This window comes from Quercus lobata, chromosome 8 (genome assembly GCF_001633185.2).
Source record: "Quercus lobata isolate SW786 chromosome 8, ValleyOak3.0 Primary Assembly, whole genome shotgun sequence".
In the NCBI taxonomy this organism is placed as follows: domain Eukaryota; kingdom Viridiplantae; phylum Streptophyta; class Magnoliopsida; order Fagales; family Fagaceae; genus Quercus; species Quercus lobata.
The window spans coordinates 37,838,262-37,856,229 of record NC_044911.1 but is presented as its reverse complement, the minus strand read 5'-3'; the positions used below and the strand labels follow the sequence as shown (position 1 = coordinate 37,856,229).

The 17,968-nt window shown below is 32.4% G+C and overlaps 1 protein-coding gene across 1 annotated transcript; it reads right to left on the bottom strand.

Moving 5' to 3' along the window:
- Window positions 1-323: 323 nt before the first annotated feature.
- On the bottom strand, window positions 324-4,409 carry LOC115956017. The gene is made up of 6 exons (XM_031074467.1): window positions 3,237-4,409; window positions 2,912-3,132; window positions 2,192-2,408; window positions 1,550-1,635; window positions 1,156-1,247; window positions 324-944 (listed from the first exon to the last, which is right to left on the bottom strand). Exons 1-6 carry the CDS (start codon window positions 3,324-3,326, stop codon window positions 703-705), a joined length of 948 nt encoding a protein of 315 aa, XP_030930327.1. The 5' UTR covers window positions 3,327-4,409; the 3' UTR covers window positions 324-702.
- Window positions 4,410-17,968: the final 13,559 nt, after the last annotated feature.

The window sequence follows — 17,968 nt, the reverse complement described above, 5'->3', positions numbered from 1 at the left end:
AATCAAAGTAGCAAAGGCAAACATATAGACAACCCTCAAGTTTTGTGCCAGGTGGCTAGAAAGAAGTGTTACTAGTGTTATAGATAGTTATGGAATTAATTGCAACAAATTGGTCAAGAAAAAGATTATACTGGTTGAATTTTGATCCCTTAGCCAAAAAGGGTGGTTTTAATTTCATGGGAGCAATGTTCAACACTGTGGACCCACTTCTCTGCTTTTTTTTTATCTAATCCTTTTAAATCTGTTGGCTTTTTCTTTCTTTCTTTTTTTCCTCACCCATTTTTTTTCTTTTTTCTTTTTTCTTTTTAACATTTCCCAGGGGCAAATCAAAATGTTATGATTAATGTGATACAAAGGAAATGGCCAAATTTGTATGGTGAAGAGGAATATATTAGTTACACAATCCATAAAACTACATGGTGGAAGAAGCCTCTTCTCTATCTCTCTACAACAAACAGCCTATTTACCGCCTAAACAGAAAGCAAAGAGAGTTAAACTCAACCTCAAATACCGTTGGGATGAAATCTCACATATTTGGCTGGCCCTTAAGTAAAGCCTATCTACGAAGCTCAATACTGAGAAGTGTCAAACTACAATCAAAATCCTCACACTCAACTCCGATCAAGAGCACAAAACCATGGTTCCAAAAAAGAGGATTTTAATGGTCAATCCTTTCCAACTGAATCATATAAAGTTGTAATTCTAGCCACTTCGAATCCCCGTGAAGTAGTTGAAGTCATGATGCTGGACCCTTAATTGCTTTAGCCATGAATCTGCCACACTCAAAAGTGACACCAATCTCTCCTGGTCCCGACCACGATTGCCCGATATCCACACGTTTCCTTGCATCTTGTAAGTGGCCAAACCAAATGGAGGAAGAGAGATGCCTTCCCCTTCCTTTCTCTTCCTATCAGAACTCTCAAGGTCATCTTCAAGGTCCATATCTACATAGCAATAGACATATCCACAAGGCATATTTAATGAGCAAATATAGTTCGCATAAGTACCTTTCTTTGACTGGATACAATTAGAGGGCAAAGATAAAAAATAAAAATAAAAAAGTAAACAACAAAAGTTGTCACCGCCTTTTTGGTTGAACCAAAAATCGAACGGTACTAGGTTGATAGGTGTGACATGAAAATAAATAGAGCCTACCTTGGAATGAGGATGAAAGGGTATGATAAGTGAGGAAGCATGTGGACAAATCCTTTATGGTTCTTCCCATGGGAATGTGATATATTGGATACCTGAAAAAAATAATAAAATAAATTTAAATAGAGAGAAAATTTATTATCATATCTTTTGTATTAATATTTAATACAAACAAGAGATTATTTGGGGAAATAACCTTTTATTGGTGGTCATAACTAGTGGCAATAACGCTCTATAAATCCTAATAGACCATGGTGAGACTTGAGAGCAATGATTTAATAGAACACTAATTTAAAAACTTAAGCAACAAGCTTAAGGCCAAAAAAAAAAATCATTTTTTTTTTAAATTTTATCATGGTAAGCTTTATATACTAGTTGATAAGAGAGAGAGAGAGACCAAGCAACTGCCATCCAGCTTGCTGGTGAAAGATCCACGCTCCTCAATGACATCAAGCCAGGATATCTTTGAGCTAAGCCGTTTATCTGAAAAGTAAGGAACCAGTAATTCATCAATGGAATCAACATACTCCTACATGGTAAAGGGATTAAAGCATGACTAGTTATAATCATCTAAAAAGCTGAAAACCCCAAATATTGAATTCTTCTTCCAAACAATAGTAAAGTTAAAGACAATAAAGATCAAAGGCGTGAACATATGCTAATAAAAATGGTAATTACTTCAAAAGGAAGTAAAATATAAACCTAAGTACAATTATTATCCATGACAGACACAAAGAGAAGAGAGATAAAGAAGTAAATAAGAAAATTAAACATGGAATGGAAAACTTAGTGTCATATTGGAGTCAAAAGTTCCATTGTATCTTTAAAAGATGCCTATCTGAAAAGGATTTCATATGATTCTAAAAAATCCACAAATGTTCTCATTGTTCCAATCCTCAATCAGTTTTATTTTTTATAAAGAAAAAGGAAAAACAGAAGAGACAGAAAGAAAAGATGAAATGCTAATGAAATGAAAGTAAAGAACATTAAAAGGGCTAATTAAGGTTTGCATGAAAGGAAGATGAACTAGCAAAGGTACCTTATCCATTAGAGGAACTCTTCCATAAGGAGTTGATCTCTCAAAGTACTGAAAATAAAGGTTCCCCAATCTATCATTTGGGTGACAAAGATTGTCTTGCTCCGACCCTCCATCCTCTGACGAACATCCCTCCCATCTCCACTTATCACTCTCGCTCTCATCGCTGCACGAATCACTAAAGGACCGCGTCTCATAGTCCCCTGACTCAGTCTCTTCCCTGAAAATCTCATTCAAAAAATATTTTCAATATTACTAAGTCCAGAAAACTGCTTCAAATTAAGACTAATATGTTATCATTGATTAACCTAGTAGTAAACAAAATAATTTCAGCAATTCTGTCTAAAAGTGAAAGAATACCACAACTAATTAAAAAAAAACACATTAATGTCCAATCATCACAGGTTGACTAACCCATATGGGTCCTTGAGCAATTCAATTATACAACCAATTGAAGAATTCTTAATCAATCGATTCGAATGAGTCAAAAAAAAAACACCTAATAAACTTTAACTAATCCACATGGTTTACCAAAATTTTAAATTATACTAGTCAAGGAAGATCATAACATTGGACCTAATCAGAAGAATGATTGCAAATCCAATCAAAGTAAATCAAATTAGGACCTTGCTGGAAGCTACCACTAGTAAAATTCAGCCTCTACGACAATCAAATTAAAACAAAAATAAGACTGCAAATGCAGATACAAGAAAGGGTAGATACCTCAAACCGTGTACAGACGAATTGCTTGTGAAAATCTGGATTGCAGAAAGATAAGGCACATAATACTGAACTAAGGTCTCGCCGTTGTTCAAGGCGACCGGAACTCCAGCCCCATATGCACTCCATTCATCATAGCAATTCCAAAGATCACCTAAGGTGAAATATTCAACTGTTTCTCTCTCCCATGGATGCCATAGACGATTAAGGTTTCTAATCTCAGTCTGCAACCAAAAAAAATGATCACATATAGAAATTGATAACGAAAATGAAACCGATTAGTTAAAAACCCACCAAGAGAAAATTGGAAAAAAAAAAAGATACAAACCTTGGGAAGAGATTGGGAAGGGACCACAGGGGTTGTGCAGTGAAGGAAGCAATCAAGGTTTGATTGCATTGGCCCTTTATCATAAATCATGGTTTTTAGTGAGATTTTAGAGACAGAAAGAAGCAGAAAATAGTTGGACAAACTTTCAGCTTCTCTCTTGAAAACAGAGGATACGCAGAAAACAGAAAGGGAACAGAGGATACGCAGAAAACAGACAAAAACAGAAGAGAGAGAGAGAGGGAGGGAGAGAGAAATTGACGGGATTTGATTTCCCTGTTAGAGAGAGAGCTACCTATAGGGAAAAAAAAAAGGGAAATGCGAATTTATTCTACAAAGACCCCTATTTTTTAACCTTTTGACAGCAAATTTCACGGGTACTAAATATCTATCCCTCTTTTCTTTCTTTTTTCTTTCTCTCTCTCTTTCACAGAGTTTCTTCGTTGGCAATGTTCCTATATTCCACAACTTTTCCGTACACCGGAGAGTTTGAATTCCAGCCAATTGTTTCCGACAGAAAAAAAAAAAAACAGTACCAAAGGAATGGTTGTTTTTCTCTTCCCTTTGCACACTCTCCCTATTTCTTTCTTTCTTTCTTTTTTCACTAACCTTAAAGAAAACTCTAGCTCTGCTTTGTTCGAAATTCAAGGAACAGACTTATCGCAAAAAGTCACTGCAATTCAACGTTAATTCTTCAAGTTAAATCAAACCCAGAAAGCAAAACCCGGAGAATGGAAGAAAAGGGTCAGAATTTGATGGGTTTTGAAGGAAAAGAAAGCCCAACAAAGTGTAGGAAAATAAGGGGAAGGTTTGAGAGAGACAGAGAATTGGTTTCTTTTAAGATAAGCCCATGTTTTCTGGGAGAAAAGATCGGTGGTTTGTCCGAGTGGTAATCAAGACGATTTTCTTAAAGAAAAAAATGTAAAGGAATCAACTTTCCCGGAAAAAGAAAAGCAGAGCAAAAACAGATAGAGAGAGCTAGATGGACATACCGAAATATCAGAATTGTCGAATTGGAATTTGGAACAGAGTTTAGGCACTTTGGGTTCTACTAGTTCTAGAAAGAACGATTTTGTAGAGAATAGGGTGAGAAAGAGAGAGAATTTTGATACCCAACAATAATTTAGGCATCAGATTTCCAGATTTAACATTTATGAGACTCGTCTGTCTCTTTCAAAGGGCCTAAACTTTGAAAGATACTTAAATAAATTCTTTTTTTTTTCTATATTCTTTTAATTTTTTCTGTATTCTCTCCTCACTCTTTTTTTTTTTTTCTTTTTCTTTTTTTCTTTTCTGTGGTTATCTTTGGAAGATAAAAGTATAAAACCGGACTGGGTCCATGGCTTGCACAGAAAGCAGTCTATGGTCTCTGAATTTTTCATTCATCAATGATATTAGGTTTTAATACTTAAAAAATTGGGAGAGAGGAATCGGTTTTCCACTATTTGACCTTATCTTTTTTTTTCTTTTTTCTTTTTTTTCCTTTCTAGAGTTATCAAGTATAATATCTAAAATATTGTAAAAATAAATAATATAAAATTATAGTTATAATATTTATTATTATTAATTTATATAAGACTGATATTATTTGATTTTTAGTTAACCGTGCAATATTACGTAATATAAGTTTCTAAACCTTTACAATTTTGTACATGATTATTATTATAATATATATATATATATATATAATTGAATGTACATTCTATTAGACTTCATTAAAATCATAATACATTATTTTTAAAAAAAAAAAATTAGAATATATAGCTTCATATATAAAAATACTTATATTACATTAAAAAAAAATTTCCACCACTTGACTTCCTTTTTTTTTTTTTCTTTTAATGATCAAATAATACAATAGTTTCATCTCAAATATACCTTGACTCCTTGAGAAATAAAAGTAGAATATTTACACTTTTATGATTCCTCTAGTTCAATTCCCATCCTTTTTTATGTAGTTGGTAATTGGTAAATCAACTGCTAATCATAATGTTGAGTAAGAAAATAAAAAGTGATATGGAATAAATATACAACCAATGAGAACAATTACCAACCAATGTAGTTTTTTTTTTTTTTTTTCTTTTTTTGAAAAGAACCAGTGTGGTTGGTATTTGATAATTCAATTACTAATTCACCAAGGAACAATTTTACGTAACATACAATTATAAACTCTAATACAAGTTATATGGAATGAATAAACAACCAATGAGATAGTTTATGCCCATTTGCCCATTTTGGAGAATAAAGTCAATATACTAAAAAAGTGTTTGTAATATTAAAAAATAAATAAATAAAAAACCAATGAGATAGTTATATGGAATACGAGTTATAACACACAAGTATAAACTCCAATACAAGTTATATGGAATGAATAAACAACCAATGAGATAGTTTTTGCCCATTTAGGAGAATAAAGTCAATATACTAAAAAAGTGTTTGCAATATAAAAAATAAAATAAAAAAAGAGAGTTTGGATGGAATATCACCTAGAACAGAGAGTGAAGAATTTTAAAAGATTGGAGAAAATCATTTTTTATTGTCTAACCTTAACCTATAGAATGAGCGATAGAAACAAAAAACAAAACTTTGGGTCCATTAATAAATATACCAATTAAAATACAAAAGAATAAAATAAAAGAAGTAAGGAAGAAACTGAAATAGTGAAATGTAGTAATTTTTTAGTATCGAGTTTGTGTTGTAGCTGTAAAGATAAAGAAAGGGAGAGCTACATTTGGCAAACCGCGTGAACGTAACAGTTAGTTAGAATCTCGAAAAAATACAAAGTATAGACGTATTAGTAATATAAATATAAAATTAAGGTGGACGACGTAGAATGTGTGTTATTTGTGTTGGTCGATTTACGAAACCGAAAAAGTTTGACACCGTCTGTGTGTGTGTGCGTGTTTGTTTGTGTGTGTGACAACGCAAAAACGAAAACTAGATAGATATAAGAAGCAAACAAAACACGTGGATAACGAGTACGGCATGGCGCGGGAAGTGTTGGATAATGATAAATAATAAAGAATGGGGCCCCTACTTTCACCAATCGCTTGCTCGCTTGGTGATAAGACTAAGATAGTTCTATGACAACTAGTTAGAGAAAAATGCCTATTAAGAAAAATAAAATAAAGCATTATATATATATATATATATATATGAGGTTAAAATATCTAATCCATTATAAACATATTAAAAAAAAGGAGTGAGATTTAGGGTATTGCAGCTTATGAAATTGTAATAAATGGTTGGGATTGAGAGTTTTAATCTCAATTATTAAATAAAAAATATTAAAAAGAAGTAAAATTTTAAAATTAAAAAGTTAAGAATATAAAAAAGTTTGTGAAGGAAATAGAGTTAATTATACCGTGCAATTGCATATCTCAATCCATATTTCTCAATATGAGTAATTAGTAAAAACCAACATAAATATGAGAGAATAGAGCATCATACCATTGTAATCCAAAAATACCTAATAATATCCCAAATAATGATTGGAGATATTTTAGCCATAATCTTTGCTCGCAATAATTATTAGAGTGACTTGATTAGTGTTTTATACTATTTTGTAGGTTATCCAATCTATAACCAGTTATAGTAAAGAACTAGCCTCATCCAATCACTTGCCAGTCATGACAAGCAATAGATATAGAACAAGATTGTAATTAATATTTTCCTAAGTCAGTAATTTGACCCTTAGAAGCCTTGAGATGGCCAAGGTTCCACCCCCCCCCCCCCCTCTGCCTAGAAGTCAGGATTGTGCATGAGTTAGTATGGGAGAGTTGAAGTTAAAATTCTTAATTAAACTGTCTTTACTAGTTGAAAATTTCCAAAACACCACTAACCCACTAACCTCTACAACCGAGAGATCAAATGGAAAATATAGGCAATTTGATTTAGTGAGTTGGAAGGATTGTGCGAGTTGACAACATACATTTGCTTACATTGGAACTTCTCTAATTAGGCTAAAAAAATAGAATTTTTTGGTAGATATTTATAATGGGAATTCTTTCAAATATTTCTTTGTTTTCTCTCAAATAAAAAAGGAAACAAAAAGTTTTTTTAAGGGGAATGTTAACGGGTTCATGGGCCAAACAAAATTTTTGAGAGGGATGTGAACTCAAACGTAAAACTGTAGGTTACTTTGATGTATGTTGGAGTGAGATCTTATACAGTTAATAGCTCAATATTTTAGATAATCGTATGTAGCATTGTGGATCATTATTCCTCAATATGAAATCCATAATCTCAATAAGAGGCAAGAAACATCTACTTAAGATAGATTTAATGAAAATTGATTATTTAGAATATCAAGCGTAATTCTTCTATAAAAAATAAAAAAAATAAAAAAAAAAAAATCCAAGCGTAATTCTTCTATAAAAAAAATCAAGTGTAAAAGTTTATTGAATTCTTCTATAAAATAATTTTATTAAAAAGTTATTAAAATTTATATACAATTGAATTAGATTATAGAAGAATATTGTTTGTTCGTTTAGACCCCTTAAACCAGATTTTTTAACCTAATATATTAATCAAGCGATTACTTAGATTAATTATTCAGATCTAGATTAAACAAGCATATATCATATCATGCATAAAAGTGGAAAAGTAAATAATACCACAATATGATGATTACTTAGATTAATTATTCAGATCTACGTTAAACAAGCATATATCATATCATGCATAAAAGTGGAAAAGTAAATAATACCACAATATGATGACCTAGGAAAACCGATAAAACTAACAATTTCAAGGTAAAAATCTAAAGAGGATTTAACTTAGTTATCCTTAAGGTAAACACATCCACTATAAAAGAATTGAAGTTTTTACAATCATATTTAACCCTAAATCTATTGCTATCTCTAATCGTAATTTACTGGCATAATCACGTGCAAGTTCCAAATTCACAGACTCATTCTCTTCTTGGATTTACAGCAACACAAGCCACCTTACTTGTGACTTTGAGATCCCACTCAAAGATTTTAGATCACCACCAGTAATGATCTTGATACAGCAACTATGTTCTACCAAAATGCTTGATTGTAATTTTTGCTCCGGTAGATTCTTGTGTAGTTAGAAGGTACAAAACATCTCAAATTTCACAAAGAGTAACACATAAGTCTTTTCAACACACTCAAAACATGGCTAGGGTTTCCCTTTTATATGTGGAGAAGTTTAGATGAAACTCTGAACGTTTTCATGGGCTTTGGGCCTGTTTAAAATTCTGTAGAAAACTGTGCTTGTGATTTTCGATCGATCAAGCCTAATTCTTGATCGGTCGAGTAAGGCAGAACTTCACTTCTTTTTTCTACAATTAGCTGGACTTGAACCTTGAAACAAACACCTTTAAGCATTGCCTAAAAATCTAAACTAGACATGTTTTATTCTCGGTTTGCCAACACAATAAGAATGTGTTTCTAAATATTTAAACTTAAATCTTTAGAACCTAACAAATACAAAAATAATCAAGAGATTAAATCGGAGACTCAAGGATTAAATATATAGTGTTAGTAAAGTGATAGTATCCTTATGATTTTATTTCATTGTGGATAATTTCATGGAGGGTTTAAATTCAATTTTAAATAGTTACTGGATGCCTTGTGTAATTAAATAAAACATAGAGTGCAATTATATTTTATAGTAGAATAAAATAAAATTAATAGTAACTTTGGACTGGTTATGAGATAACTAAAGCCCAAGACCCGTTGGAGTTAGACTTATATTTTTCTCTTTCGTCCCAATTTAAGCTATGCATAGAAGACCCTTGGATGGACGGCCATAAGATGAAAAAATACACTATACATCCATTTCTAAATTAGTTTTCTTATGTAGAAAACCTTAAAGGGGCGGCTACACTAATTGACGAGGAGAAAATTTGTTTTCTCCTCATGGTAGCTACATGGTTTCTAAGGTTTGTCAACAAAAGAATATCTCACACTTTCAGCCATCATATAGTCATTGAGGTGAGGATCAAAATGGTACTAGGTTTAATCAAAGTTTTGGGTGAAGATTCAAGAATACTCGGCAAGATTTGTTTTTTTATTTTTTCAGGATAAATGCATCAAAGGAACACTTCTCCTCTTGTAAATTCTAGATTCATACTTGTTTGTGAATATGCAAAATATGAAGTAGATCCTAGATTTATTTATGCTGCGTTTAGCATCTATAAAGATGTATGTGAATTTCCCAACATAAGTAACAACAATAGAATATGTAAAAATGATCTCAATGAGTTAAAAAGACATTCGATATCTAAGAAATTTTATCATGAAAATTTTCTTGAAACCAAAATTAAAAAATTTCAACAACACTAGTTATTTATATACTTACTTTCAAATCCAAAGAATTTTTTAAAATTTATACGTGGGCCATTGATTTAGCATTGTATTAAATTCGGAGATATCATATAATGAAAAAGTTGTTGAAGTGATGATATGTAGAGCTTCCAAAATGCCTCTTATATATCTACAAAGATCTTAAAAGAAATCTCATGTGTTTTTCAAACAAAGTGAAGAATTTAATTCATGAATAAATTAGAGATACAAATTTTTGTATAATTCTTGATGATAGTCGAGATGGGTCAAATAATGAGAAAATGGTTATAGTTTTAAGATTTGTAGGCAAAGATGGCTTTGCGTGTAAGAAAATGTTTTTTCAACTAGTTAATGTCTGGTACTATAGCATTAATCTGAAAATTGAGATATATTTTGCATTGTCTCATCATATATAGTATAGATATTCAAAATACTTCAAGGCAATGATATGACAATACAAGTAATATGCGTGGTGAGTGGAATTGACTAAAAAATATGATTTCAAATGATTGTTTATATGCTTACTACATCTATTGTTTCACACATCATTTGCAATTAACATTGGTGGCAGTATCAAAAGAGATTATCCATGTTCATCATTTATTACTAAAATGTCTATTGTCAATGTTGTTGGCGCATCATTCAAACACAAAGAGCAACTAAATCATATTGGCACATTACAATGGGTTGGAGATACTTGTTGGAGTTCTTACTTAAGATCAGTTTCTAGATGGATAAAGATGTTCACTGCAACATGTGAAGCTTTACTTAACATCATTGATTAAGGAACTACTCCTTCCAAACAAGGAGAAGCAGATTCATCTTGTCAGGCATTGAATTCATTTAAATTTGTGTTCATCTTTCATCTCTTGAAAGAAGATATAGAAATCATTTATTCACTATGTCAAGCTTTGTAGTGCCGGTCTCAATAAATTTTAAATGTCATGCATTTTTTTTCCACCCACTGGAATATTTATCCAAAAATTCAAAGACAATAGATATAGAATGGTTTACTTATTTTAGTGAAATCATTATGTGAGACACTGTTGGAAAAACACATGTTTATATCGTATACAAAACATATGCAGCGAAAAATTAACGGATCTATTTCATTTGCAATTGATAATATGTACTATGTAAATTTCAGAATATAAGAACAAGATAGTGTACCTTGATACAGTGAAATTCAAAACCAAAGATTAGAAGTGTGGGGGCCAGTTACTCAGGAAGTATTGATTAAAAGCGATACTAAATGGGCCTATGGCCCTATCCGAGGATGTTGGACCATCCGAGGAGGCCCAAATAAGGCTATGAATAGAATAAAGTTAAGAGAGAAGAGGAGGAAATGTGAGATGGGTCCAATAAGTGTCCGAGGACAAAAGTATCCTCAGCAACATGTGTCCGAGATAAATCTGAATACCTTATTGTGGGGAGTAAAGGACCAGTAGGCCCATGTCGATATCTATATTAGGCCAAAGGTCCAGTCCAAGGAAAAAATCTCTCCTCAGTCGTGGGGAGGAAAAGCTCTTCCTCGGCCACGGGGAGAGCCCTCCTCGGCACAGTGTAGCCGAGGATGGAGGAGGTAACTTGCCACCGGTAATGACACTCTCTATCATCCCACGGAGTGGGAAAAGTACTAAAGCAGAAAAGAACAACGAAAGTGTTTGAAAGAAAGGCTGTCATTATTGCATTCAGTGCCTTGTGCTTGACACGGCCATACTTTTCTGTTTTTACAACCACTCTCAAGAACTAAAGGGAAGGGCTAATAGGACAAGTACCTACCATAGGGACCCCATTTAAGAGGAAGAAAACTATTATAAAAGGAAAGTAAAGAAAAACAGAGAAGGCGGGGTGCGGAGACCCCCAACACACCAGAGGTACAAAAAAGGGCTCCCCAGGCCGTGCCGAGGACCGACCCACTCAGATGAACCCAGTTCGCCTCAACTTGATCGTAAAGAACACCATGATAACCGTTGTCTATACCCTAAAGTCTAGCTCTTTAGCCCACTCTTTACAAATTCATTGTACCGAACTCACTAGTCTAAGGTCCCACGCATCTTGGACCAAGGCCTGAAAAACGTGATCTTACAAAAAGTATTTGGGCACACTTTTAATCTTCACTCTAATTCCACTTGTGCCCAAGAAGTGTGATCTCTTAATCAGTTTATATGTGTGTGATCAAGAGAGAATAAGAGAGTGTCCTACACTCACATACTAACCATTTCATTCTCTTACAAAATTCTGTATGTTTCTCTCTTTATAACTGATTATCTAATTGAGCTAGTCTTTTGGACCATTCCAATTGGGTTTTAGTATGTGGTTTGAAGTGGGACCAAAAGAGAACAAATAAGACACTAGCTTTAATGGGTCTTGGACTTTTCTGTCAACTTTTGACAAGTCCAAAGTTACTATTAATTATATTTAATACCACTATATAAATATAATTGCACTCTAAACCTTATTAATAAATTATATCACAAGACTTTATTGTACATGCAACCCCTTCATAAAATATTCATAGTAATATAAAGTCATGAATGTAAACTGCCACTTTGAAAATTACTATATCTTAATCCTTAAGTATTTAGTTTAATCCTTTAAGTTATTAATCATATATTTAAGAAATCTAATTTCATAAATAAATATTTTAGTAACTTTTTACTAAAATGGTTAGGCCTAACACTCTGAATAACCAAACTCATTAAACTTATCTCAAGGGAATATTTTATATTTCCATTAAAAAATTATGAATTCCATCTCGAGAATATATGTTCCATCAACACTAAATGTGGCTGCCTAACATACTAAGGTTTTGATCGTGATTTTAAATTTCACTCCTGATATATCAAAGCAATCTGCACTTTATGATCAAGTTCATTTTTCTCTCAGAATTAAAAGTTCATGTAAATAAAAGTCGTGAGATTTATTATTCATTTGACAGTCGTTAGGAAAATAATAAATCTCACAGTGGTCTAGTTCAATATGTCTTAACTCTTAAAACATATCAACATATCAACTAGAAATCTCCAACTCCATAATCAAGACAAATTATCTTAGTTGATATGTTATAGTCTTCGCAGATGAAATGCTTAAATTCATCACCAACTACGATCTAAAATTTTGAGTTTATAAAGAATTTGTGACTTATATTTTCTGTGACTAAATTACATAAATCACATTCTATGCATCTTGTGGACTATATGATAATGTCCAAATATTAATGTTACTATTATTTTAGATAATCATAAAACAACTTTATTAATCACAACATTAAGTCATACATAATGTCATACATAGCTTCATACAATAGGATTTAAGGGCACTAATCCTATCAGACACAACATAGATACACCATATATTAATGCTCCTTAGGTTGAGAGACAAGGTCGAGCTCATCATCAACAAGATGATTTTATAATTGAGCATCATTATCAAGTAGATCTTTTTTATGCTGTACTAGATTCTCAATTTCTAGAATCTTATTGCTGGTTTAGTTTGAATAAAGTGAAATTGCATAATCTTAGCCCAACTCTTGATCCTAAAGAGGCATGTGAATGTTTTAGAAATGGTTATATTTAGTTATAGGTAAGCAAGTTTTATCTGCAAGAATTCATATACCAAGAAAGTATATTCTTAGGAAATGGAACTTTATCATTATGAGCATAATTTGGACTTCAAAATGTTGTCAAGTATTTTCATATTGTAGTGAAATTGCATAATCTTAGCTTAACTCTTGATCCTATAGAGGCATGGGAATATTTTAGAAATGGTTATATTTGGTTATTGGTAAACAAGTTTTATCCGCAAGAATTCATAGACCAAGAAAGTATATCCTTGGGAAATAGAACATCACCATTATGAGCATAATTTGGACTTCAAAATGTTGTCAAGTATTTGCATATTGTACCAATAGTTAATGAGAACTAGAAGATCAATAGCTTACCAACTTGTTTATAGAGTGGTTATATGTTTGCTTACTTTCCCAATTTTTGCCGCAACTATGAACTGGGCTTTTTCAACCATGAATATTGTTAAAATTAGGCTTCGTAGAATAATGAAAAACAAATTTCTAATGGACTCTTTGATTTTGTACATTAAAAGTGAGATTGTTGCAAATTTTAGTACATATTCAATCCTAGATAATTTTGAAGAAATGTTTATTTTTGTATCTTCTCTTTTGTTGATATTTTGATAATATTGAATAGATTTTAGTTCATGAACTATTTTTGGTTTTTGCTTCCCCATTTTTGGTTTTTGCTTCCCCCTAGGTCAAATCATGTGTCCGTTAAGAGCCTCCCTATAATGCACACGGCATACATTTTTGATTCTTTTTTCCCTTCCCCATCATTGATTATGATTTCCTCAATTAAGGCTCTTCCTTCATGTTTTGAATTCAGTAACCTAGGAACCCAACCATCTCGAAGTTAGACTCAAAGAAGAGAGAATACTAGTCTCTTGTGTCCAACTTATTTGGTTAGCTCTCAGCTTTTAGCATTTGTGTACTGTAATTTAAAACTTCACATTTTCTCACATTTTGAAAGTATAGTTTAGCACACTTTCAACAAAAAACTAAACAAGCACATGTACACGTCCTTGTTTTGCATTAGATGAAAACACTCTAGCTATAAAGTGAAGAGTAACGTTAGTAGCTTAAATGGCTAAGGTTATTATGATGGAGATTTTGTTTCCTAAACCTTAAAAAGAACTTCAAAGAAAGAAAAATAGACAAAATCGATCGATATAATTTTTACAAAACTTAAAGTGATTGCGTTTAATTTCTAATATTACTAATGGGGTATCGGTGATGATGTGTAAATTTTTAATTTGAACACATCATCTAAAAGAATAAAAGTAATCAAACTTTATGAACCAAAATCACTCATGAGCTAAACTTTAAAGACTAGTAAGGTAACTAAGTCTAAATATTTGGCATCCACCCATCTCTTTTATTTACTTATTTGACAAATAAATAAATAAAAAGTTTTAATTTTAATGTCCTTATTTCTTTTTCCTATTGAGGAATAAAATTTATTAGTGACCCAATAGTTCAAAGATGAGCAAAGACAACTAAAGCAAACTGGCAAATATAAACGAAGAAGTTTTCTTTGATATACGTACCTATATTTTTAATTTACCCCCAAAAAAATAATAAATAACCCAATATTTATGAAGATCACCCAATATTTTTGACGTAAATCACTGAAAAAGTTTTTGTGTTTTTAGGTTGTAATCTCCGAATTTGGTAGAAAAGAAAACACATAGTTGATTGACAGAGACGTCCTTGGAGGCAGTACCGCCACTTTCAGCTGCGTAGTTTGTGCACATTATGTTAACATATTATGAGTTCCAAATGTTGCATATATACTTTGTACAACAAGCCTCGAAATGGCCTTGGAATGTTTTTTTGTTTCTCTTATTGCTGCACTTTTTTTATTCATTACTATACATTACCTCGTGTCTATATGAGTTTGATTTTTTCCTTTTAATATATGGGAGATTCATTAATCCTATGAACTCACAATGGGAAATAATTTTCAATTATCCAATAAATGTGGGATTTAATCTTACGTCCTCGATACAATATCAAGAGCCATTATCTTAAGGTTTCCTGTTAGCTCAAAAAAAAAAAGGCATTATGATTCTTGAGCATGCATATAGTTAAACATTTGTCTAATTATAAATTTCCATAAATTTCTTAAACCCAATAATTATAGCTTTGTGGTTAATGATGAAGAAAATGACACTGATTTTGCCATAGTGACTGCTATCGATGTCACATTATCTCTAACATTTCATTGTTTACGTCGGTCCACCAAAGATCAGCTTTTGATTCTCAGTTTCACATGTCCATGCGCCCAAAGATGAGATCTAAAGTCTCTCACTCCCACTCAAGTGGGCCTACTTTGGTCCATATTTATTTGACATTACCCTACGTAGAGACCCCAAATACATCTTGAAAAGAAAATTAAACCACCATAATAATGAAAGAAAAGCTTTTTTTTTTTTTTTTTTTGAGAAGAAATGAATGAAAGAAAAGCTGACATACATACGAAGGAAATAATGTTATTTCAAAAAAGAAATAGCATTAAACTCTGCCCCACCTCATCAATGTTCTGTCTGCTGACTGAAACTGATCAGTGTAGCTGTGTAGGTGTAGCCGAATTCTTTGAAATTAGCCACAACTAGCAAGATTTCAAGCTCTTGTCCTATGTGCGCATTCAAGAGATAGCCCTCGGTTTGTGGCAATGGGCTCCAGTCCATATGGCATTTTCTAGCTGAGTGTAGTGTGAATTCAACGAGTAAAACTTAGAAAGAAACTTGTGTTGATTTGAAAGTGGGATTACATGAAAGTAATTAACCGTCATTCATGATAGAAAGTTGTGACAAATGGCGTTAAATTAAAAGAATCAATTCATAAATAACTCTAAAGACATAAAAAATTCACCTATATTTTGTTGTGGGTAAAAAAGTGACATTATTAGTGGACTAAAATGAAAACTAGTTAAAACTTATCATCTTAATTGTTGAAAAATAAATGTTAAAAATTAGTATATTACTTGTGAATTCAACTTAGGGATGATAATTTTTCCCCGCTCCGCTTAACCCGTTCCTCCCCGCTTCGCCCCGAGTGGATTTTTCTCGTCCCGCAAAGGTAGTGGGGCGGGGATGGGGCAAGATTTTAGCCCCGCACCACAGGGCAGGGCGGGAATGGGTTTAGGCTTTTTAGACCCACCCCGCCCCGCCCCTCCCCGTCCCCGCCCCGCGCCGCCCCGCCCCGCGTTACTAAAGGTTATAATTGTAAATTTTTCATACCCTAAAACCCTACTATTTAAACAAACATATTAATATTAGCATATTTTATTCTACCCAATGTGATTCTCTGCCTTTATTTTGTTATGTGTTATACTATGAGATTTTTATTTATTTATTTATTTTTAATGATTGTCTTGTTAAACACTTGGATATATTATTCAATTTTTTCTAAAAATTGATTTGATTTGATGGGATAAATTTAGTTGTAATTTCAAGTATATTTTTATTAATGAAATAGGTTTAATTAAAAAAATTGTACTAGTTGTAGGGCAAATTAACAAAAAGTAGAGTTTTACAGGGTGGGGTGGGGCTTCGTGGGGCCCCAAGGGGCGGGGATAGGGTGAGAAAGTATTTCCCGTCATGCGGGGTAGGGCGGGGATGGGGCAAGACAAAACCATGCGGGGCGGGAACGAAGACCCCATCCTTCGGCCCCGCCCCACCCCATTGCCATCCCTAATTCAACTGTTGGTTCGATCTAGTTTAGGTGTGTAAATTATTTTATATTACGGGAAAAATCTGTTTTGTTTTGTAATTAATGCATGGTTGAAAATTACATTTGAAGATGAATTTCAAAAAATAATAATAATACTCGTATTATATTATTATTAATTTTTTTATAGATATAATAGAATTCCAACATTTGGTGTCTATTCCATAATAATTTATTTTTATTATCAAACCAAAACATCAATTGGTTTTTAGTATAAGCAGGATTCGAACTTTAAATTTTTTATTCAACAAAAAAAAAACTTTACTAATTAAGTTCATCAGAATCCACCTACAATTTTTAATTGCTCAAAAATACTTTCTTTGGGAACTCATGAAATATTGAAATTAATCAATTTTAAGGAAAAATTGCACGCCCAATCAAATTTGTTTTCTATTTTAAGCATTCTTAATAGGTGAAATGGTTTTGCCAAAGAACAAAATGTAAGATTGTCAATAGATAAAGCAAAGATCAAAATCTATTAGAACTTTGACCCAATCAAGATTCAATTACAATTGGATGGAATTGAAGTGTCGGTAGAATCGGCCTAATAAAGATTCAAATCCAAGAAAAAAGAATTTAATCATAATCATACATAATTATATGTGAATAGTTATGATTCTAATAAAGAAATTATAGTATTGTGGGTATTACAAGTATTAATTAAATTCAGGTAATATTATATTATATTATTTAAGTTTCAAGAGATATTTCAGTAGAGATTCTCAAAGTCAAAAGTTTTTGACCTTTTGATCGATGAAAATGGGAGTATTTACAGGGAAAATGAAAGTCTAAGGTTTGATGGGACATTTGGGCAACCAATTGATCAAGTTGGTTGCCCCAGAATCTTATTAAAATCAAATTGAGTGAGTTTAAGCTTCCTATCTAGAAGATGCGTACGCCATAGATAGGGCACATACATGTCATGTACCCAGCGTATGCACCTTTTGAAACCTTGGCCAAATTAGGTCAAAAATAAGCTTTTGGACTTGGTTTCTGGTTCATAGTCGGGCTTGTGCTTGGACTGTATTGGGCCACTTTTAGGGTTAGTATCCTCACTGGACTCCACACACGATACTAATCATTTTGGCAATGATTGAATTTCTTGTCATTAGGACTGG

What these genes read in the sequence shown, in the direction of transcription:
- LOC115956017 (XM_031074467.1), bottom strand. Translation starts at nt 3,326, where the DNA reads ATGATTTATGATAAAGGGCCAATGCAATCAAACCTTGATTGCTTCCTT. An exon ending in CTTCCCAATCTCTTCCCAAG is followed by an intron (nt 3,133 to 3,236) that starts GTTTGTATCTTT and finishes TTTTGGTTGCAG; the next exon opens with ACTGAGATTAGAAACCTTAA. An exon ending in CCTTTCATCCTCATTCCAAG is followed by an intron (nt 945 to 1,155) that starts GTAGGCTCTATT and finishes ATTGCTATGTAG; the next exon opens with ATATGGACCTTGAAGATGAC.